Source organism: Phacochoerus africanus, chromosome 7 (assembly GCF_016906955.1).
Source record: "Phacochoerus africanus isolate WHEZ1 chromosome 7, ROS_Pafr_v1, whole genome shotgun sequence".
In the NCBI taxonomy this organism is placed as follows: Eukaryota; Metazoa; Chordata; class Mammalia; order Artiodactyla; family Suidae; genus Phacochoerus; species Phacochoerus africanus.
This window is the reverse complement of record NC_062550.1, coordinates 67,265,515-67,289,281: the sequence shown is the minus strand read 5'-3', so window position 1 is coordinate 67,289,281 and position 23,767 is coordinate 67,265,515. Positions and strand designations below refer to the sequence as shown.

Here is a 23,767-nt window from a genome sequence, read left to right as displayed (position 1 = left end):
TTCACCAGTCCCTGCATGGGCAATTCCACGGTCTGTGTTGATAGCTCTTTTATGCTTCTGGGGTGAAATTTTTTTTTTTTTTTGGTCTTTTTAGGGCCCCACCCGTGGCACATGGAGGTTCTCAGGCTAGGGGTCGAATCCCGGCCTACGCCAGATATGAGCCATGTCAGCAACCTACACCACAGCTCATGGCAAGACTGGGTCCTTAACCTGCTGAGTGAGGCCAGGGATCGAAACTATGTCCTCATGGATGCTAGTCAGATTCATTTCTGCTGAGCCACAGTGGGAACTCCTAGGGTGAAATATTAAAGCTGAGTTTCCACCGAGATATCAGAATATAACGACATTCTGAACATTAACTTAAATATAGAATTTGCAAAGGAAATTTATTAGAGTTTGTCCCATGGCACTTGGCCCCTTTAAGCAGAGTCTGAATATTGAGGGGATCTACTGTCTAGCAAGGAGGATTTTTGTGAAGGAGGATTAGGGTACACTTTGTGTGTGTGTGCTGAAGCCAGAGATTTTTCCTCATGCTCCCTGTGCAAGGTGGGCATCCCCTGCCCAAAATGTGCTGCAATGCCCTGTCCCTCAGAGGACCCTGAGGCTGGAGAAGAGGTTAGAATGTGGCCTTGAGGGGAGAGCCAGGCTGAGGCCTTTCATCTGCTCTTCCAGGTCCCTCACCTCCCAGCAGCCTGGGGCCTGGCCTGTGAGCAGGTGCTGCAATCCAGTCCGTGTGTCTTTGTTCCCCATAAACCAGCACCTCCCAAACCTTAATGTGCGTAAGGATAACCTAGAAAGTTTGTGACACACAGATTCTGACTTTCTAGGCCTGAGAGCCTTCATTTCTAACAGCCTCCCAGGTAATCAGCATCGCAGCTGATGCTGCCTGCAGATGGTCTGTACTTTGAGAAGCCCTGGTCTAAACCTCCACAGCAAACAGCAGGCGCCCTCGGTCACTGTCAGAACCAGGGCTGCTCACTTGTTGTCCACTCTGGATGTGTTGGGAAGGGGCCACTGCAGGCCTTGAAGTCAGCTGGGCTCCACTGGGTAAGGAGATTCCTCCACTGGGGCAGGAGAACACACAGATGGTCTAGAAGGGGGAAGGCATGGACACTATCTGGGTGTGTGTGTCCCCTCAGTTCACGGACCCCTCTCCTTGCTGGGGGCCTGGACAGTGGGGAATTGTCCTCTGATGTGGGGGATCCAGGGCAGGGCCCTCTCTGGACTAGGTCCAAGGGGATTCTGCCTGGACACACTCGCATCACCGAGGTCAGCCTGTGTTTTGTAGGAAACAATGTGGTTCAAGTGCACCAGTGGCTCTGACCCCTGACCCCTGACCCTCAGGGCAGGACTGCTGGCCCTGGGCAGCTGCACAGAGAGGAGGACATTGGGTCTATAAATCCCCTGTAGACTGGAGCCTTTCCCATCTTGGAGAAGGAGACTTTAGCTCCAGGGGACATGTCTGTGCAGGACAGACTGGTCTTAGGGGCTAAGAAAAGTGCGCGAGGGGAAACGTTAGGTTCTGTCAAAGCCCCGTGTTACTATGAGCCCCTCTGTGCTCCAGGACCCGGTAACTAGATCACCCTGAGCAGGGGGGAAAGACCAGCAATCACGCCTCCCAGCTGATGGCTCTCACCTCACCCCCTCCACGTTCACCTGTGAAGTCCTGTGCTCCTGGTCCTCACTTTCTGCTGGGCTGCTGCTGATTCTTGTATTTCGAGTCTCCTGTGGTACTCCGCTCAGCCCTGGGCTCGGTCACGGGGAAGATCAATGCTTGATTACATCAAAGATATTTTCCAGGGGCCACCTGGTCCCAGCATCCCGACCTTGTGAGATCTCACAGCCTGTGGTGATCAGCCAGGATGCTGGTGGGGAGAGAAAGCCCAAGAGATGGTCAGGGAGAGAGAAAGCACTCAGGCTTTTTGATGCAACTGTTCTATGCCAGCCGGGTTATGGGGGCCTTGTTCTCAGGGACCCACGGAAGCATGAGGTCAAAGGACGGTGTTGCTCATATAAGGAGATGTTGAAGACTCAGAAGCTAATTGGTGTCTGAGCTTCAAAAAATGGAGATGAAGCCTCCGATAGCATCTGAAATGGTAAAAGACGTCTCTATTGGCTGTCGGTAGGGAGGGTGTCAGGGGATGGGTCTATATAGACCTTTGTCGGTCCCCTGATGCCTCCTCCCAGGTTATTTTGCAGCTGGGACTTTGACCTTGGTGACCTGGGAGTCAGGATGGCTCTGGACAGACACCTCTCTCTTCAGGGACTCTGCTTCCTCCTGGTCATCATGGTGGGGGGTCAAGGTAAGAGTTTCGTCTCTTTCCTGGGATCAACAGCCAGGATGTGAATGCTTCATTGCAGGGAAGGATGCCTGGAGTTAGGGAGGCCAAGCCTCTGTGGAGACCCTATGTTTTTGACCAAAAAGGACCACTGCTGATGGTGAATACTGGTTCCTCTCCTGTGGAGGGTGGACTTATTTTAGCGGCAGATTTTACAGAGGGATGATATTTGGTGTGGACTGAGGTGAGTGTGTTTCCGTCCTGTCCACCATCTCCCTTGCTCTCAGGGAGCTTCTGTTGAGTCCTAGTGGCTCCCAGTGTTTGGCAGGTCCAGGGACTGACCTCAGCTGGGTGTCCGGGCTGTTCCCCACACACACCATTTGCCTGCTTTGTAGAGGATTCTCCATGGGATTCCCATGTTTTACGCATTTAGGCTCCTTTAGGCTCTGTGCTTGTGTGTGTGTGTGAGGTGTGTAGGGTGTGCGAGGGTGCGTGAAGCCTGTTTGTGTGAGAGGAACAGGGCTGCCGAGAAGGGACTGAGTCAGTTGGTTTGTGAAACATAGTGGGTGCCCACAGGGTTGGGGGGTCATGTCAGTTGCATGCAAGCAGATCATAGATAATCTTGCACCTGCCTGCTCCTCTCTGGCTCCCTTCCTTCACCCCCCTGAGCCTCCTCTCTGCATGTTGCAGGGTTTGTCCAGCACTAGGCTCTGTGAAATGCCCTGCCTCCTGGCCTCACCTGTTCCTTTCAGGTGTCCATTGTAGAGCAGTGGAACCTGCAGCCAGGAGATGGGACTCTTCTTTCTAGAGATTAAGTGATGCTCAGCACCAGCTATAGAAGGTTTCCTGAATCCCTGCCCCAGTCTCCATGAGCTGTTTCCTGATGTGCTGGGGTCCTGCAATGGTTCTTTAAAAAAATCTCTCATCTATTTATATTTATGGCCACACCAGTGGTTGAAGAATCTCCTGGGTCAGGGACTGAATCTGAGCTGCACCTGGACCTGCACCACTGCTGTGGCAATGCTGGATCCTCTAATCCACTGCAACAGGTTTGGGGTCAATCTCAAGGACCCACAGCAACCTAAGCCGCTGTAGTCAGATCCTTAACCCATTGGACCACAGTGGGCACGCCTGCAATGTTCCTTTCAACTCCCTCAGATCTGGTGGGAATTCTGCAGGGTGCATTTACTCTCTGATGCCTTCTTCTTTCCTTTCTTGGGATCAGGTTTCCACTTAGTGAGAGCTTGTCAGGCATCAGAGTTAGTGCTGCTGAAAACCCAGTCTTCAGCCTGGAGGAGGTGGCTCTTGCAGATCTGGGTACCGGCACAGCTGAGCCTCAGCGTGGTCCTGTCTCATCTCAGTGCTCATTGGTGTCCCCTTAGACCTCAGTCTCTAGTGCCAGAACTCTCCTTGGAAAACCCCTCCCTCCAGTCTCTGCTCCTGGAGTGCCGACCTGATGCAGTGAAGAATCTCCTTCTGAGGGCTCTGAAGGGCAGAGGTGGGTTTTGGTCCCAGGAAGGGGGAGAGACAATGGGTGTTCTGACCTAAGGACCACCCCCCCCAACCCCAACTAGGAAAACTGTAGGAAATTCCTTCAGCAGTTTCTTGAGAAGCAGGAACATTTCAGCAAAGCAAGCGTTCTTTTCATTTTTCCTGAAACAACATCAATCAGTGCTATCCTACTAGAAGTTTATTCTTCTACTTCACACAACATTGGACTTGCTCCTTTTGCAACAATATCCCTTTCCTTTCTGAGCATTTGATGATTTCTGAGCTGGGCACGCATTGCAGGAATCTCCACCATGAAATCCATGATGGACATTGAAAAGAAGTTGTCCCTTCAAAGACAGTGGATGTCATTATACCCCAAAACATAGATCCTCAAGATAGATAATGCAGTATATATTAGTTTCATAACCTTTTTAAAAAAGACAATCTAGGAGTTCCCGTTGTGGCTCAGTGGTTAATGAGTGCGACCATGAAGTTGCGGGTTTGATCCTTGGCCTCGCTCAGTGGGTTGAGGATCTGGCGTTGCCGTGAGCTGTGGTGTAGGTTGCAGATGCGGCTCGGATCCCATGTTGCTGTGGCTCTGGCGTAGGCTGGCGGCTGCAGCTCCGATTCGACCCCTGGCCTGGGAACATCCATGTGTCACGGGAGCGGCCCAGGAGATGGCAGAAAGACCAAAAAAAAAAAAAAAAAAGACAATCTACTTTGGACATATACACCATTAACTGTTCTTTTTTTTTTTTTTTTACACACAAAACACTTTTTATTGTTGTATTACAAAAATATCAGCTATTACAGGGGTAATATGGAAAATGTTAGTTGCCTCCAATTATTTCATTATACAATTGAAATGCAATATACACACCTAATCATCTGGGCATGTCGATGAAATTTCAGTTAACAGTGAAGAGAAGAAGAAGCCAAGGGAGTTTTATTTGAGCCAACCTGATAATTATGACCCAGGAGCTGATTTTCAGAGAGCTCTGGGAACTGTTCTGCCTGGTAGAAATCAAAGGCAGAAATCAAATCAATCTTTTTGATTGTAGCCATTCTAAAGGTGTGAGGTGACAGCTCGTTGTGGATGTGACTTGCCTTTTCCTGATGGCTCTTGATGTTGAGCCCATTTGGTTGTACTGTTGGCCATTTGTATATGTTTTTTTTCTCTTTTTTTTTCAGGGCTGCACCCACAGCATGTGGAAATCCTCAGGCTAGGGTTCCAATCAGAGCTGTAGCCGCTGGCCTATGCCACAGCCACAGCAATGCGGGATCTGAGCCGCGTCTGTGACCTACAACACAGCTCACAACAATGCAGGATCCTTAACCCACTGAGTGAGGCCAGGGATTGAACCCCCATCTTCATGGTTCCTCGTTGGGTTCGTTAACCATTGAGCCATGAAGGGAACTCCCATTTGTATATCTTTGGAAGAATGTCTCTTCATGTCCTTTATCCATTTATAGATCAGATTTTTTTTTTTTTTTTTGCTATGGAGTCATATGAGTTACTTAGGTATTTTGGATATTACCCTCTTATCAGATTATGACTTGAAAGTATTTTTTTTTGTTCATTCTATAGGTTGTCTTTTATTTTGTGGGCTTACAGGAGCTCTTTATTTACTGATTATTTAAAAAAATTTTTGGTTGTGTTGTGGCATGTGGAAGTTCTGGGGCCAGTGATGGAACCCATGCTACTGCACCAACCAGAGCCACTGCAGTGACAATGCCAGATTCTTAACCTGCTGAGCCCTCAGGGAACAACTGATTCCCTTCCTTTAGCCTTTATGAATCTATTGTAGGCTTTTGTTCTGCATTTACCATCCTTTTTATATGTATGGTCAGGCCCATAAGATGGCTACTCTCTTGCTCTCTGTATATCCCCTGCACAATCTGGCCCTGCCTCACCCTTTCCTTATGTGTATGTTTGTACTCTCACCTAAGCTGCAAGCTTATTCAGTAACTACTTGTGTGAACAGCTCAAGCCCCAGCTAACAATTGTTCTATCCCTCAGACCAGAACAACTCTAAGGTGTTTGGTTAGTAACAGGAAATAGCAACTCTTGCGAAGGTTGCTAACTCAGAGCTGTAGGGGGATGCATTCCAGCAGTACCCCTGGCAACCAAGGAGCCCTTCTGATGTCCTGCTCCGTATAACTGAGAGCTCCTCTTTCCCTGTGGAGCATCTAGCATCTCATAATTTCTGTGGGTCAGGAATCGGCATGGCTTACCTGGCTCCTCTGACTCAAGATCTCTTACAAGGCTGCAGTCACATGAAGGTTTAGCTAGGGGTGGGTACCACTCACACGACTCACCTGGTTGTGGCAGCCTTCAGCCCTTGGTGGTCTGTTAAATCAAGAGCTCCAGGCCCTTGATTGTTGGCTGTTGGCTGGAGGCCTCCCTCAGGCCCTTGTCATGGGGGTCTCTCCGTAGGCAACTCAGATGTGGCAGTGGCTTCAGCACAGCAAGAGAGAGCTAGAGAGGCCAACAAGGGAGCAACCAGAGCTGGCTTGAAACCTTATCTCTCAAGGGACATCACTTTTGCCAGATCCCATTTGTTAGATGTGTATTGTTAGGTAGATTCAAGTGTGGGGTTTACACAAGGACATGAGTGCCAGGCAGCAGGATGATTGGGACATTGTAGAGGCTGCTGGTCATAGTCCTCTGTTCCCAAGCTAGAGGAGAGTGTGCCCTATGGGATGGAGAAGGAGGGGGAAGATTTCTCCCTGGGATCATGGTCATGACTGTAACTGAGACAGGGAAGCTGGAGCCCTACTGGCCTTGGGCACATCTGGTGGGAAGGCAGCCTCCAGAGTCTCTGAAGGTCCGTCCTCAGGATGTCCCTGGAGCTGGTTCTACAGGCTCGTGAGAGATAATTGGGAGCATCCCTTCCCTGCTCTCCATTCAGTGATGCCACACTGGTAGCTTAGAACTGGCCATCATGGCAATATTTAGATGACAGAAATTAACAAATGCTACACCCAGGGAATTTTTTTCCCCTTCAGAGTGCATGTATGTATATTTTAACACTTACCAGCACACCATTTGAATGGCCTCTTAAAATTTCTCCTGTGTCCCATGTTCGGTGTTTGTGTCTCTCTTGCAGCTCTGGAGCTGAGGCTGAAGGATGGAAGGCACCGCTGTGAGGGGAGAGTGGAATTGAAGCACCAAGGAAAATGGGGCACTTTGAATCAGGCTTACTGGGGTTTGCAGGGAGCAACTGTTGTGTGCAGACAGCTGGAATGTGGAACTGCTGTTGATGCTCCCATGGAGTCTTATTTTGGACGAGGGGATGGTCCCATCTGGTTGTATGCTTTTTGTAAAGGGACAGAGTCAACTCTCACTGACTGTTGGCATCCTAATATTACAGACTACAGGACTAAAGGCGTTTCCCATGATTGGGATGCTGGAGCAGTCTGCTCAGGTAAGGCCTGTCTGGTCTGGGAGGGGTCTCCAGCAGGAAAAGCCTCAGTCTATTCCCAGAATACCTATAAGAAAACCAGATCACAGCCTTTTGAGCATAATTGTGTGAAGACTCCCATCACACAGTGATTCCTAGAGCATCAGGTGCTCAAGAAAACATACGGGCTTATTGGGTTCTGGACAGTCAAGGCTCCAGATCTATTGGTCACTGGACAATCAGGTCTCTGTGGTGTGTCTTAAGAGGCAGGAAGGTGAGTTCAAATGTTTCATACAGATACGACTGCTGGGGTGGATATCTACGACTTCGTTTCATCATGGTAGTGGTTTTCTTTTATGGAGATGGTCAGCAGGTGTGGCTACAAGAGGGGACGTAGGGAAGGTGCAGGTAACAAAGTGTATTATGCTCACAGGTCCTAGAAAGACAGAGTACCCTAAAGGGGCTACATGGGGGAAGCACCAGTAGAACAGGCTCAACCAAGCAGTGGGGACCCAAAAGAGGGAGTGAAGACTCATGGAGAAGTGACAATATTGGGGGTCAGGTTGGAGTTACACAAGGAAAAAACACGAGGGGATTTCACTGGTGCCTTTGAATGATACTGTGTATTTGCTTTCTGTTTAATTGATTTCTGCTCTCAGTTTTAATTCTTCTCTTTTGGTTATGATTTTAGTTATTTTTCTAGATTCTTGAATGGACTCTTAGGTCATTTCATTCAGTTATTATTATCTATTCTAATGTAGCATGAAGGAAATATCAAGGTTCTAAATTTTCTTCTAGGCATCACTTTAGTTTTAACCCATGAATTTTGACACTACATAATTTCGTTTGTATTTTATCATTATAAATGTTTTTTTCCTTTCCTTTGAATATATTCTTTGTCCTATAGTCTTATTTTGTATAATATTAGTTCCCTTAATTTGTGTTTGCCTGGCACCTAATTTTTTACCTCTTTAATGTGTTTCCATATTTATAGTTAAACATGCATATATTCATAGACGCACATGGTTGTATCTTTTGTCTGATCTGAGCATCTTGCTTTTATTTAGAATATTTAACTTAAGTTTAATGTAATTATTGATATAATTTGGCTTATGTTTACTAGCCTTGTATTTGTTTTGTGTTTTCTTTGTTCCTACTTTAATCTCTGAGGCTTTTTTTCTCCCCCAGTATTCTGTTTATTTACTCTATTGGTTTATTAGCCTTATCACCTTTTGAGGAGTTTAACATAATGTTGAAATTATTATTCTGTAGTCACATTTTACCTTGAAATGATATTTTGTCACTTCACATACAACGAAAGCTCTTTCTGGCGTGTATTTCCATTTCCCTATCATTGTCTTTGTGCTATTGTTGTTCATATATTTTACTTTTAACTGCATTGTGACACTTATAATATATTGCCATGATTTTGCCTTAAATATTCTCTTATTTTCAAAATGAAATTTTTTTAAAACATATTTTGCACACAGATTTACCATTTAGCACACTCAGTATAGCTTTATTTAGATTCAAGTTTTCATCTGTTATCATTTTCCTGAGCTTGAAGACATTTTTTGTAGTGTGGATCTGAGGCCTCAGATTCTGTATCTTTTCAAAACATGAAATCATTTAAGTTTTCATTCAGTTTTGAAAGGTATTTTCATAGGTGACTGAATTCTAGGTTACGAATCTTCCCAAACCCAACCCCAGGACTTGAAATAGGTTTTTACCTCATGTGGCTTGCATTCCCTCCACAATGCAAACAAAAAGTCAGTGCTGCTTATCCTTGTTTCCCTGTATATAACGTGTCAATTTTTCTTGGCTGCTTTTTAGACTTTTTTTGTTTGTTTTTCACTGGATTGTAGCAATTATACTATCAAGTTATCCGAGAACATTTTCCTTATGTTTATCTTGTTTGGGGTTTGTTTCACTTCTTGGACCAGTGGATTTGCAGTTTTCATTAAATCTGGAAAAATTCCATCTATTCTTTTAAATATTTTTTCCTACACATTCTCTATTCTGAATCTCCAAATACACATATTTTGATACGGTTTGATATTTCCCACATGCCATTGAGGCTCCATTTCTATTTTCTGCCTTTTTCCTCTTTCGTCTTCAGTTTAGAGTCTCTACTGCTATGTGTTTAGTTTCCCAGTTCTGTTGCTTTGCAGTATCTACTGCTTGTTAAATTAATCCAAATAATTTCTCATTCCAGTTTTGTATTTTAATGGAAAAAAATAAAAATCATTATAAAAAAAGTTCTACTTTTTTCTGTTTTTGGTTTTTCCTCTCTGCGTATTTTTATGCTTCATTAAGCATATTTATATTTGTGGTTTAAAGACCTTGCCAGCAAATTCAATCATCTCTGTAATTTCCATATCTTTTTAGAATAATTTTTATTTAAAAATTAGTTACAGGTTACATTTTTCTTTTTGGAAATTCGAGTTTAATTTTTTGATTGGATGCTGGCCACTGCTAGGCATTCCTTTACCAGGACATCCTGTAGCAGTAAATATTCGGAATATACTCAGAAACCAGGAAGTTGTACTTGATGAATTAAAAAAATTTGTTTCATTGAGTTATCTGCATAATAGGAAGTGATCTGCAAACTCGGCTGTCCAATAAAGACCCACCGATAACTTACTCCTTCCCAGGTTCATTGACAAATTCTGGAGGTTCAGTAGAGATGCTCTCCCTTCTCCTCCACCCCACCAGTATTCTTAACTCATCTTCTTTCCCATTTAGGTTACCTGAGAAATTCTTAGAATTTTTTGTCATCAAACATTTTCAGGAGTTCTGTTGTGGCGCAGTGGAAATGATCCGACTAAGAACCATGAGGTTGCGGGTTTGATCCCTGGCCTCATTCGGTGGGTTAAGGATCCGGCATTGCTGTGAGCTGTGGTGTAGGTTGTAGACCTGGCTTGGATCCTGCACTGCTGTGGCTGTTGTGTAGACCAGCAGCTGCAGCTCTGATTCGACCTGACCCTGGGAACCTCCATATGCCACTGGTGTGGTCCTAAGAAGCAGAAAAAAAAAAAAAAAAAAAAAAAGAAGCAAAAAACCATTTTTTTTCAGAAAAACAAAACGTGATGCCATAAAAATATACATATATATATATATATATATTTGGTCTTTTTGCCATTTCTTGGGCCGCTCCTGTGGCATATGGAGATTCCCAGGCTAGGGGTCAAATCGGAGCTGTAGCCACCGGCCTACACCAGAGCCACAGCAACGCGGGATCCGAGCTGCCTCTGGCACCTACACCACAGCTCACGGCCACGCTGGATCCTTAACCCACTGAGCAAGGCCAGGGATCGAACCCACAACCTCATGGTTCCTGGTCGGATTTGTTAACCACTGAGCCACAATGGGAACTCCATAAAAATGTCTAGTTATCATGTATATATTTCTTCTCTTGAGTGAACATGTGTCTACAGCCTGGCATTCATTTATGTGGACTCATGATTTTCCCTACCTTAAGTCACCTGAGGATTTCTTTCTCTTGGAAGAGAAAACGGATCAGGATGGTTTTCTATCTTTGTCTGGTTGACAGGCCTCTATTCCCATAGCCTATGTCCCTCTGGTTCTATAGATTGGTTCTATACTTCCCATCTTTTCATTCTAGTTAAAGTGCCTACATACGCAGGTTCCCTGGGCTCTGTAGGTCCCAAGTTCATAAATGAGAAAGTCACTTCTCCAACCAATGCATGTTCCTGGCATTCAGCTATTCCAGATGATCTGTCTTGAGCTCTGTAGTTTCCAGGCCCCTAGATAAGGAATCCACATTCCCACTCAACCTCAAGGTATACATTTTTGAGATTCAGCCATCCAGAATGACACTGCAAAAAAACCCTTCTGGATGTCTCTTCAGAAACTAGCTAAAGAGAACACAATTATGACACAAAGTGTCGAATTCTCTCTCCTGCCCCACTCTTGCAAAGGAAAAGCTTTCTTTCACACCATTGCCTGTGAGATGTTGTTTCTAACTGCCAAGCCAGGAGCACCAGTGCTCACTGGTTTTGTTGTTGTTGTTGTTTTCCTAGGATTTGTGCGCCTGGTTGTAGGGGACAGACCTTGCTCAGGGCGAGTAGAAGTGCATTCTGGAGGAGACTGGACGCCAGTGTCTGATGGGAACTTTACATTCCCCACTGCCCAGGTCATCTGTGCAGAGCTGGGATGTGGCAAGGCTGTGTCTGTCCTGGGTCAGAGGCCCCTCAGAGAGTCAGGTAACCAGGTCTGGCCTGAAGAGTTCAGGTGTAAAGGGGACGAGCCTGAGCTCTGGTCCTGCCCCAGAGTGCCCTGTCCAGGAGGCACTTGTCACCACAGTGGAGCTGTTCAAGTTGTCTGTTCAGGTGAGATGTGTATCAGGACTTAACCTCCCTGCCTACCCAGTTCAGGTAAGAAAACTGAGATGTTGCTAAAATCCCGTCCTCTCCCACCAGCATACTCAGAAGTCCGGCTCATGAGAAATGGCACCTCTCAGTGTGCGGGGCGAGTGGAGATGAATATTTCTGGAGGATGGAGAACACTCTGTGCCTCCCACTGGACCACGGCCAATGCCAATGTTGTCTGTCGTCAGCTCGGCTGTGGAGTCGCCCTCTCCACCCTGAAGGGAGCAGAGGGAGGTGATCAGATGTGGAAAGCCCGATTTCACTGCTCTGGGGCTGAGTCCTTCTTGTGGAATTGCCCTGTGACTGCCCTGGGTGTTCCTGACTGTGCCCATGGGAACACAGCCTCTGTGATCTGCTCAGGTAAGAGGGGGAAGGGCTAACATAGTCAAGATGCCCCTGGAGTGAAATGTCCCTCAGGGCAAAGAATGAGGGAGGTGGACTTGAAAAGTAAGATATTTCATGGTGAATTTTTTTTTTTTTTACCTCATTGTTCATTATTTTCTCAGGTCAGAGCAAGAAGTATTAAGAGGAATAATACTTTTCAAAGCAGACATTATTATTTTACCACATGTAATCATAGAGAACAATGTAAAAGCAACAAGTGTATATCTCAGGTTTTTTTTTTTACCCTCGGAACCATTTGAGAATTACTTATATAGACATCAGGTTCCTTTTCTTAGCATGTATATCTTAAGGAAAAGACCTTCATTGAAATTCAGGAAATTTAAATTTCATGCAATTATTATTAACAGTTAACTGTTTACTCTGAAATATATCTGAGCCTGAAGGTTTTAGCTTTTCGTTTCACTTTGTTGTTGTAGTACAAGTTCTATATACGTATATTTAAACCTTATTGGAGTATAGTTGACTTACAATGCTGTGTTAGTTTCAGGTCTACAGCAAAGTGAATCAGTTATCCACATACATCTTTTCAATCCTTTCCCATATGGCTTCTTACACAGTATTGAGTAGATTTCCCTGTGCTGTACCTACCTATTTTCTATAGAGCAGTGTGTACATATCCCAACTCCTACTTTATCCCTCCCCTGATGTTTCCCCTTTGGTAACCATAAGGTTTTTCTAAATCACTGAGTCTCCTTCTGTTTTGTAAGTTCTTTGTATCATCACTTATCGTCCACATATGAATGATGTCGTGTGATAGTTGTCTTTCTCTGTGTGACTGACTTCACTTAGTATGATAATTTCTATGTCCATCCATGTTGCTGCATATTGCATTCTTTCTTTCTTTTTTTGGTTGAGTCATGTTCCATTGCATATATTACCACCTCTTCTTTATCCAGCCCTCTGTTGATGGACACCATCATGGAAGATAGTGTAGCCATTTTGATGACATGGATTCTTCCAATCCAGGCGCATGGTATCTCTTTCCATTTGTTTGTGTTATATTTGATTTTCTTCATCAGCGTGTGATAGTTTTCAGAGTACCGTTCTTTTGCCTCTTTAGGTAGACTTGTTCCTAGGTATTTTATTCTCTTTGATGGGATGGGAAGTGGGGTTATTTCCTTCATTTCTTTTTCTGATCTTCCATTGTTAGTGTATAGGAGTACAAGAGATTTCTGTGTTCAGTTTTTATCCTCCGAATTTACGGAATTCATGGATGAGCTCTAGAAGTTTTCCAGTAGCATCTTTTAGGGTTTTCTAGGCATAGTATTATGTCATCTGCAAAGAGCGACTGTTTTATGTCTTTTCAATTTGGATCCCTTTTCTTTCATTTTCTTCTTTGATTGCCACAGCTAGGACTCACGAAACTATGTTGAATAAAAGAGGTCAGAGTGGACATACTTGTTAGCAGAGATTCTTTCAGCATTTCAGTGTTGAGAATGATATTAACTGTGGTTTTGTCATGTATGGGCCTTACTATGTTGAAATGGGTTCCTTCCATACTCACTTTCTGGAGGGTTTTTAGTCATAAATGGGTGTTGGATTTTGTCAAAAGCTTTTTCAGCATTTATTGAGATGACCCTAGGCTTTTTATTCTTCAGTTTGTTGACGTGGTGTATCACATTGCTTGGTTTACATATATTGAAGAATCCTTGCATCCCTGGGATAAAGCCCCCCCTGATCATGGTGTATGATCCATGTAATGTGTTGCTAATATTTTGTTGAGGACTTTTACATCTATATTTATCAATGATATTGGCCTGCCATTTTTTTTCCTTTTTTTCCTTTTTGGCTGCACCTGTGGTATGTGAAAATTCCCAGGCCAGGATTCAAATAAGAGCTGCAGCTGAGGCCTACACTATAGCCATGGCAGCACTGGATCTGAGCTGCATCTGCAAGCTTTGCCGCAGCTTGTGGCAATACGAGATCCTTAATCTTCTGAGTGAGGCCAGGGATCGAACTTGCATCTTCGCTGAGATGTGGGGTCCTGAACCTGCTAAGCCACACTGGGAACGCCAGGTAATTTTCTCTTTTTTTGTGGTTTCTTTCTCTGGTTTTGGTATCAGGGTGAGGGTGACCTCGTAGAATGAGCTTGGGAGTGTTCCTTCTCTGTAATGTTTTGGAAGAGTTTCAGAAGGAGAGCTGTTAACTTGAGGATAGAATTTACATGTGAAACCTTCTGGTCCTGGACTTCTGTTTGTTGTGCCAAAGCAGGACTACCAGTATTTACCATTGTTACATCTTCTCCTTCAATTGATCCCTTGATCATTAGGTAGTGTCCTTCTTTGTCTCTTGTAACTTTCTTTATGTTAAGGTCTATTTTATCTGACATGACAACCCTTCCGGTGTGCAGTGTTTCTGCTGAAAAATCAGCTGATATCCTTGTAGGGGTTCCTTTGTATGCTATTTGTTGCTCTTCCATTTTTGCTTGTAATATTTTCCTTTGTGCTTTCTATTTGTCAGTTTGGTTAGTATTTGTCTTGTCACGTTCTTCCTTGGATTTATCCTATATGGGATTATCTGTTCTTCCTGAACTTGAGTGAGTGTTTCCTTTAGCATGTTAGGGAAGTTTTCGGTTATAAACTCTTCAAACTCTCCAAATATTTTCTCTGGCCCTTTCTCCTCTCTTCTCCTTCTGGGACCCCTGTAACATGAATGTTGGTATGTTTAATGTTGTGCCAGAGGTCTCTTAGACTGTTCTCCATTCTTTTCATTTTTTTCCTTTATTCTTTTCTGTGGTGTTGATTTCCACCACTCAGTCTTCCACCTCACTTATTCATTCTTCTGCCTCCATTATCCTGCTATTGATTCCGTCCAGCGCATTTGCCATGCCAGGTATTGTGTTATTCATTTTTGTTTGCTGGTTCCTTAAATCTCGTAGCTCTTTGTTAAACATTTCTTGCAATTCTCAGTCTGTTTCTCCATTCATTTTCCAAGATCCTGGGTCACCTTTACTGTCATCCTCATTGATTTGCTTTTGTGTGTCTTTATCTTGTTCCTTTATCTGTAACATGTTTCTCTGTCACCTCAAATTTTCTAACTTTCTATGTTTGTGGTCCTGTTGACAGCAGGTATGTAGATGTGATGGCTGGTGCCCAGTTCTGGAGTTCTCACCGGTGGTGGTGGCTTATGTGTACCCAGAGCATGTGTTGGGAATGGTAGTTGCTTTTCTTTTCTCTTTTGCTCATGATTTGTTGAAATTTGGGAAGTGCTCAGGTTGGCAGTTCTGTTTTGGGGTCTCTCATGAGGTTGCGGTCAGATATCTGGGACTGAAGTCATCGAACTGATCCCCAACTGAGCTGGGGATGCAGGGTGGTTCATGAACATGTCTGGGAGCTAGAGGTTCAGCTGGGATGTGACCAGAGACCCGCAGATGTCATTCTTTCCAGGACCAGAGTCTCCACAGGGAATATTTTCCTAAAGCAAATATTTTCTTTGTGACTCAAGGGGAGGCTGAGTGACTTTTCAGACCTTGTGCTGAAAGTCAAGCAGTGTTACCTTCACATCTTTGTATTGTTCCCAAGCAACCCAGGAGGGTCAGCAGAGATTCAAGGGAAGGACCTCACTTCTCAATGGATGTAACATCAAAGAGTTTAAAAGTTACTAAGATGGGAGTTCCCGTCGTGGCGCAGTGGTTAAAGAATCCGACTAGGAACCATGAGGTTGCAGGTTCAGTCCCTGCCCCTGCTCAGTGGGTTAACGATCCGGCGTTGCCGTGAACTGTGGTGTAGGTTGCAGACGCGGCTCGGATCCCGCATTTTTGTGGCTCTGGCATAGGCCGGTGGCTACAGCTCCGATTCAACCCCTAGCCTGGGAACCTCCATATGCCGTGGGAGCGGCCCAAGAAATAGCAACAACAACAACAACAAGACAAAAAGACAAAAAAAAATCACTAAGATGTATAAAATGGGTGATTGTGGATTTTACATTTCTACTTTTAGCTTTGTCAATTATGGCTTTATGTATCTAGTACTGTGTGAACATGCGTGTTGGACATTTTCAGAATTTTTAAGTATGTTTTTATATTTTCCAATCGTGTCTTTGAGTGCTTTGTTCTGTGCGTTTTCTCCTGATCTTCCATTTTACTATGTCTATCTTGAGCTGATCTGATGGGCTGTTACTCTCATCCTCTGAGAGTATATATTTCAAATATTGACTATTTTGGTTCTAGAATTTTTATTTGATCCTTTGTTATCATTTCTCTACCAAATACTATGTTGTCATTTCATTCTTTGCACATTTCAGTCATAGTGATTCAAACTCCCTGTCAGGTAACTCCGGGAGTTGAATGTCCTATAAATTTCTCTCTAATGCCTCTGTTTTTCCTCATTGATTTTTGTCAAATTTCTTCTCTTTTTTACACGCATGCACACACTCCAACATACGCTATACACACACACACGTTTGTGTGTGTGTATATATATATATATATATATATATTTTTTTTTTTTTTTGGCCTCACTGGTGGCAAATGGAACTCCCTGGCCAGGGATTGAACCCACACCATAGCAGGAACTCAGGCTGCTGCAGTGACAACCCCAGATCCTTAACTTGCTGTACCACAAGAGAGTTCCATACACCTCAGTATAGGGGTCTGATCAACAGGGCTCCTCCTCCTTGGCCAACCCTGAATTATGCTCTGTGTTCCCTGAGCCCTGTAGGCCTGGCAAAACCTCTGCTGAGCTTTTCAGGGACTCAGATATTGTCTTTAAATTGACAAAGATCTCAGGGTAGTGGCTCACTTCTGCCCATTATTTCTCTCTGAGATCTTGGATCCCGAAGTCTCACTGCCTTGGTAGCTCTAGAACAACTTTTCAGTAATATGAAAATTATTGACATTTTCTCACTTTTCTAAAATCATTTTTAGTTTAACACTTAGCTTAAAACAGAAAGTCTGGCCTTAAGTAAATACAACAGAGGCAGAATTCTCCATGGAGAAGGTGAACTGTAAAGTTACGATAACTTTGTTGCTATGTCACAGTTTTCATCTCAGACCCCAGCAGTAGGTCACTATTTAGTGTAATGCCATGTCCTGTTCTTGGACCCTGCCAGCCCTCTGATCTCTGCTGTTTCTGTAGGAAACCAGACCCAGGTGCTGCCTCAGTGCAATGACTCCCTGTCTGAACCAGCAGGCTCTGCAGCCTCAGAGGAGAGCACCGCCAACTGCTCAGGTAGGGGTCGCACAGGACCAGAAAACCCTCCTCCTTCCCTGTGTAAATGCCTGACCTTGCTGACTCTCTCTCCTCAGAGAGCAGACAGCTGCGCCTGGTGGATGGCGAGAGTTATTGCTCAGGGAGAGTGGAGATCCTTCACCAGGGCTCCTGGGGCACCATCTGTGATGACAGCTGGGACCTGGACGATGCGCACGTGGTGTGCAGGCAGCTGGGCTGTGGAGATGCCATCAGTGCCCCAGGGTCTGCTCACTTCGGGGCGGGCTCAGGCCACATCTGGCTGGATGACGTGAACTGCACAGGAAAGGAGTCCCACGTGTGGCAGTGCCCTTCCCGGGGCTGGGGGCGGCACGACTGCAGACACAAGGAGGATGCAGGGGTCATCTGCTCAGGTCCGTGCCACACCTGTCCACAGGCTGGCGGGAAGGGCGGGGCCCCTGGAGGTCAGGGTCTGAGCCCTGAGGGAGATTGCTGAAATGGCCAGAGACTAGGAAGCTTCCTCTCAGGGACCCGGTCTTTCTCGCAGATGTGCAGCAGATGCTTTCTCTAGCTCCTACAGCAGCTGAGGTTCTGGTGCTTTCTTAGCAATATCCCCTGGCAGGGCCATTTGTTACAGTTTCCACTTGAAAGCAGGGATCCCTCTTCAGTTATGTCTGGGTATAAAAATCTTACATCCACTGTACTAATTTCCATTTTTTTTCTGAACAAATTACCACTCGGTGGTTCAAAACAACAGATGTTTATTGCCTTCCAGTTCTGTAGGTGAGGGCTAAAATCAGGGTTTTAACAGGGCTGTGTCCCTTCTGAGGCTCTGGGGGAAGTGTCCATTTATCGTCTTCTCAAGCTTCTAGACACTGCATGCATTCCTTGCCCACTGCCTCCGTCATTCATCCCCAGACCAGCAATCTTGCATGTCTCTTAACCATTATCCAAAGTCACAGCTCCCTCTGGCCAGAGCTAGGAAGAGTATTCCACTTTTATGACAGTGGGTCTACGGATATGATTCGACTGGGCTCACGTGGTCCATCCACAATATTCCAACTTAATCTCACATCACAAGTCCTTACCTCAATCACATCTATAAAGTCCCTTTTGCCAAGTAAAGTCACAACTTCACGGGTTCCAGGGATTATTCCAGCTCCCACACTACTATCCACATCCCTCTCACATAGATTTTAGAGTTTGTCAGGGAGCAAGATTCAGCTCCCCCTACTGCAGGTGCCCAGGATGGTCTTCCTCTTGGTTCATATTTCACTGCATCACTGTGGTAGAAATAGAAGGACAGACAGATGTGGATAAAGTCACATAAAAGAGGGACAGATTTCAGTCGTGTCTCCCAGTGGGCATCTGCTCAGGTGGTTGGGGATGAGTGTTCACAATTTCTGGGAGAGAAGAAACCCCGAGCTTTGAGTGGAGGGCTCACTGTGTCGTGTTCCCCCCTTTCCATTGCAGAGTCCCTGGCCCTCAGGATGGTGAGCGAGGACCAGGAGTGTGCGGGGTGGCTGGAAGTTTTCTACAACGGGACCTGGGGCGGTGTCTGCCGCAGCCCCATGGAAGACATCACCTTGTCCATGATCTGCAGGCAGCTTGGCTGTGGGGACAGTGGAACCCTCAACTCTTCCGTTTCTCTTAGGGAAGGTTCTAGACCCCGGTGGGTCGATGGAATCCAGTGTCGGAAAACTGACACCTCTTTCTGGCAGTGTCCTTCTGACCCCTGGAAAAACAGTTCATGTTCTCTAACGGAGGAAGCCTATGTCTCCTGTGCAGGTGTCTTACTGTTTGTTTGTATGTATATGTCCCAAGCCTGTATTATGTTGTTAGGGAGATTTTGCATTTTGCAACCCAAGTGATGAGTTTAGATTGAGTGTATAACATGTGTGTTTTGTATTAGTTGTGGAATATGGAGAGTGTATATAAGTAAGCAGCTAAAGTCATTTCAGCTGACAAAAGATGCAGTGACTGTCACGGCCCATCAGAGAGTGAAGCCTGTGCTTACATTTGTCATTTGCACTGAGCCAAGGACCATAGATAACTTTGTTTTGGGGACAAGACAACCCCAGCTGTCCCTGATCCAGAGCTTTCCCATCGTTTGCTTCTGCAGGAAGGAGACCCAAGAGCTGCCCAACTACTGCCCCCTGCACAGGTATGTCAGGCCCTCCAGCCTCCCCTGTGGCTCCCTCCTTCCCACCAGGGGCAGTGACAGGAGGGGCTGCTGCCTTTTCAGACAAAGAGAAGCTGCGACTCAGGGGAGGAGACAGCGTGTGCTCAGGGCGAGTGGAGGTGTGGCACAGTGGCTCCTGGGGCACAGTGTGTGATGACTCCTGGAGCCTGGCAGAGGCCGAGGTGGTGTGTCAGCAGCTGGGCTGTGGCCATGCCCTGGAAGCCCTGAGGGATGCAGCATTTGGCCCTGGAAATGGAAGCATCTGGCTGGACGAGGTGCAGTGCAGGGGCAGGGAGTCCTCCCTGTGGGACTGTGCTGCGGGGCCCTGGGGGCAGAGCGACTGCAAGCATGAGGAGGACGCTGGAGTGAGGTGCTCTGGTGAGTGGGGGGGCTTGGGATCTGCTCTGGGTGAGCTGGGGCAGTGATGGGTCCATGGGCTGGGCTGAGGTAAGATGGGGAGTTTGTTCAGAAAGCATCTTGGTGCTGTAGCTCTGGAGCTAGAGAGAAGGAGCTGGGAGGTCTTGGCAGGTTTTGGTAACTGAGGGGTTATTTCAGGGCTCAGGCAGGGGAAGATGGGCTACGCTGCATTCTGGTCAATTCCTGTGTTCCTGCTTTTTTGTTTAGGTCAAAGAACCACATCTCCCCCCACTATAGCAGGTACTGTGCCAAATCCATGGACAGGGGAGGGTATTCAGATTCTTGGAACCTGTTCTGTGGACTCTCTGGCAGAATTAGCCAACTCAGGAGAGGAAAGGTCCTCAGGAGTCACTGGCTGGTGCGGAGGAAGAAGGACATTTTCTTTGGAAACTCCCCTGCCTTGTTTGATGGTGCCAGAAATTTCTCATGCACCTGGTCACGGGAGGCCGGTTCCTGTGCTGTAGGCTCTAAGGCTTTCCTACTTGCCCATGAATGTCCGTCCTCAATAGCAAGGTACCAGTCTCAGGACTTGTTTGATGCCCTGGTGTTGAGAATCCCTGGGAAAGGGATGAAATTGGGAGCCTGGTCCTCAGAGGCTGTCTCAGCAGGGAAGCTCCTTGATGATGACCAGCTCTGCCCTGGAGTTGACTTTTCAAAGGGCAGGACCTGGTGGATCCCAGTCACAGTCAGTCCAGTTGTGTCAGAGGCTGGGACTTCATTGTCCAGAGCTCTGTGGAAATGCTGGCAGGGAGTTTCCCTGTGCCCACGCCTTGTCCAACCCCTCTTGTCTTGTTCTCCGTAGGGGCCAGACCAGGCTCCAATCCTATCCCTGGCATTTTTTCCCTTCCTGAGATCCTCTGCCTCATCCTGGGGGCTCTTCTCTTCTTGGTCCTCATCATCCTGGTGACACAGCTGCTCAGGTGGAGAGCAGAGCGCAGAGGTGGGCTGTTGGGGGCACTGGGTAACAGGGAGAGTGTGTGGACGTGGGAAATGGGGCTGAGTGTGAGGAGGGGAAAAGCGGGTGAGGTCTCTGTTCTTACCCCCATTAGTCTGCAAAACTCTGTCAGCTCCATGCTGAACTCTAAGGGCTGACGAGACAGAGGTTCTTAGAATTGGGGTGTGACCATGATGGCCTCTTGTGTGCGAGAGAGAGAGTCAGGGCTGAGATGTGGATTTAGGGTCAGGCAAGGGCAGAAGGTGCAGACATAGCACATGGGCATGGACTATACGAGTTCCCAGCAGTCTTGAGGGTTTTGTGTGTATGAGGATGGGGGAGTTGAAGAACTAGCCTGCTGGTTCAGGGTGTCTATGGTGGCAATGTTTGAGCTGCTGGTGGTTTTCTCAGCCTTATCCGGCTTGGAAGGTGCTCTCGCTGAGGCCGTGTATGAAGAGATCGATTACCTTGTAACCCCGAAGGAGGATCTGCTGGGCAGCCCAGGTGTGTGTCTCTGTCTTGCCCTCCTGGGACCCCTGGTGGTCAGCCTAGGCTTCTCAGCATCCACAGACCCTACATCTGCCCCAGGCTCACAGAGGCAGCCCCTGCAGCAAAGGTGGCATGATGGGCCTCTCCAGAGCCCCTGTGAACTCCTAACTCCCTTTACACTCCAGGAGCCAAGGCTGTCCCAGCACGTCCTCTCAGCCTTGAGGCTCCTATGGGTGTGGGAAGGTCTGTTCTGTTCCTTTGTGATGATTTTCTTCACCTTAGGGTTCCTATCAGATGACTCAGTGACCAAACTGCAGTATTACACCGGGGAAGGTGAAGAGAACAGAGACTCCAGATCTGCTCCAGATGGTAGAGGAGGCTGTGCCTGGGCTGGGTGTTGGGGGCAGGGAAGTTCCCCCTTATGGATGGGACCCAAGGGGAGCAGCTCTCCTTTGACTGGGATTGTGGGATCTCTTGTCTCCAGATGGGGTCCAGACTCCCGTTTCCTCACTGTTCTGTGATGTCTCATGTGTGGCTGGGCTCTCTGTGTCCAGAAGCCCTCCTCATTCAGTCACAACAGGCACATATTGTTTTAAAAATTACTTCTTGTAAATATAATTCGTTGGTAATGTTCATTGGTGTAACAGTTATCTCGAGACATACAATTTTAATCCAGAAATAGTCATAGTTTTAAAATTCTTTTTTTGCTTATTGTTGCTGTACATCGACATCAAGTATGGCCTAAGAAAAAAACCTATGAAATCTAAGAGCAAATATGGCCAGTAGTTAGCGGCTCAGAGACTCTGGGTCAGAAGGGACTTTAGATATTTCCCAGGAAAACCCATTTTTCTGGTTTCATCTCTCTCCCTTGTCTGTCCTTAGATCTCCCAACCCAGGGGATTGATGCCCCCAGTGAGGGTTATGATGATGCTGAAGAGGTACCAGTGCCTGGGGCTCCTGCTGCCTCTCTGATGAGCAAGAGGGAAGTGCCCCCAGAAGAGGAGAGTGGGATGCGGGCCTCTCAGACAGGTGAGTGGGGTTGACTGATCTTCTGTCATCTATGGTCTTTGTCCTGGAAAGGGTGAATGTGAGCTCCTCAATGCTCATCTGTCTTTGAGAATCAAAATTTCCATGACTTCCTGTGTTTGACGGCATCACCTGAAACATGTTATTTCGTGCTCTCAGCTGCCTTGGGAGGGTGGAATCACTCTGTATTCTTGGTGTGGATGTCTCCATTATGTGTCCATATGTTTATCACTTTATCTTTGATGTTCTTCCATTAAAACCTGTAGATTAATTGAGCATCTTTACCAAATCTAAGAATGGTTCTGCTGCCATCTTTGTGCTGTCTTGTACCTGAAAGGTAGTCAGAGATTTTAAAAAGATATTGCAATATTAGAGTTTGTGAAGCATTTTGATAATTTAAGATGCTCTGTGTTCCTGTGTTAGCACTAACATGTACAAAGTTTGTGATGTATAGTGGCCTTAAAATTAAGCCTTGGTGGTGGATCATAGACTCAAAATTTGTGGGCAACTAAAAGCTAATCTGCTTCAGACATTTCAATGGTCAGGAGAAGACACTCCTTCTACAGCAAAGAGTATTTCCCCACCTGAGGATCCCTGTGGTTCCTCAATTGTGGATGCAGCAGTGCGTGATTGTATTTGTGGGCATTTGGGAGCAAAAGTTAATGCAACTAAGCGCAGAGTTTGACTGTCAGCAAGGAACTGAGATTTTTTCCAGATTCCAGTCTCCTTCTCAGTGTAAATTCAGACCTGTGAGCTGTGAAAAGAGGAAATTTCAAATTCCTTTTTATGCTTCTTATGTGTCTTGGGCCATCTCCTTACTGATTGTCTAAGCCTGGATGCAGGTCTTTGCAGGGCTCCTGTGTTGAGCAGAGACATCTAGCGAGCAAATGGATCATGTACTTAGTTGGCCTGAAAAAAGTTTCCAGTAAACTGAAGCCTCAGAGACCCAGATGGGCTGGATTCCCATAGAACAGCCCTGATGCAGCCATGCTAGAACTCATGTGAGTTAGTCTGAGCCTCTCTGAGCATTACTGGGTCTCCAAGGATGCTTTGTCATCACCACTTGCTCGACTTGCTGCCACCACAGGACACTGTCCTGTCCCTGCGTGTCAGTTCTAATCAAACTTTACTATTTCAGGCTCTTCTCTGAACTTCCCTCGAGGGGAGGCTGAGCCTGAAAAAGGAGAAGCTATCCGCTGGCTGCACCAGGGGGAAATATTTGACCCTGGGTACGACGACGTTGAAATAAGTGCTCCTGGAACATTCACCGTAGCTTTCCCATGATATTCCATTAAATATGAGATGAAGGCGTCGCTACTCTAATTGCTTGTATTCTGATATGGTAATGCTGATGTATAATTGCATTGTATAGAAATTGTTCAAAATGAAATAGTCTGAATAAAGTAACTTTGTTCTTGATAATTTAGCAAGTTTCATCCCAGTGCTCTTAGAGGATTGGTCCTCAGAAGAAATGTAGGTTAGTGAACTGTCCTGTTTTCTTAGCTCCCTTGTTCAAGGCATGACTTTGCCCAGGCTTGGAGATGCTCAGGGTCACCCCTATGTAGAGAAGAGATGCTAAACGTGGTCCACACTCACACCCTC

At 46.1% G+C, this 23,767-nt stretch overlaps 1 protein-coding gene across 2 annotated transcripts; it reads left to right on the top strand.

Annotated features, from left to right (window-relative positions):
• The first annotated feature begins 2,198 nt into the window (after positions 1 to 2,198).
• LOC125131269 (antigen WC1.1-like) lies at positions 2,199 to 23,532 on the top strand. 2 transcript variants are annotated; one of them, XM_047787625.1, is made up of 15 exons: positions 2,199 to 2,303; positions 6,881 to 7,198; positions 11,218 to 11,526; positions 11,617 to 11,925; positions 17,046 to 17,138; positions 17,216 to 17,530; positions 18,591 to 18,905; positions 19,240 to 19,281; positions 19,363 to 19,677; positions 19,924 to 19,956; positions 20,519 to 20,656; positions 21,062 to 21,154; positions 21,422 to 21,508; positions 22,022 to 22,168; positions 23,304 to 23,532. In XM_047787625.1, exons 1-15 carry the CDS (start codon positions 2,234 to 2,236, stop codon positions 23,447 to 23,449), a joined length of 2,730 nt encoding a protein of 909 aa, XP_047643581.1. In that variant the 5' UTR covers positions 2,199 to 2,233; the 3' UTR covers positions 23,450 to 23,532. The 2 variants fall into 2 exon arrangements, with proteins under 2 accessions (XP_047643581.1, XP_047643582.1); XM_047787626.1 differs by lacking the exon at positions 19,924 to 19,956.
• Positions 23,533 to 23,767: the final 235 nt, after the last annotated feature.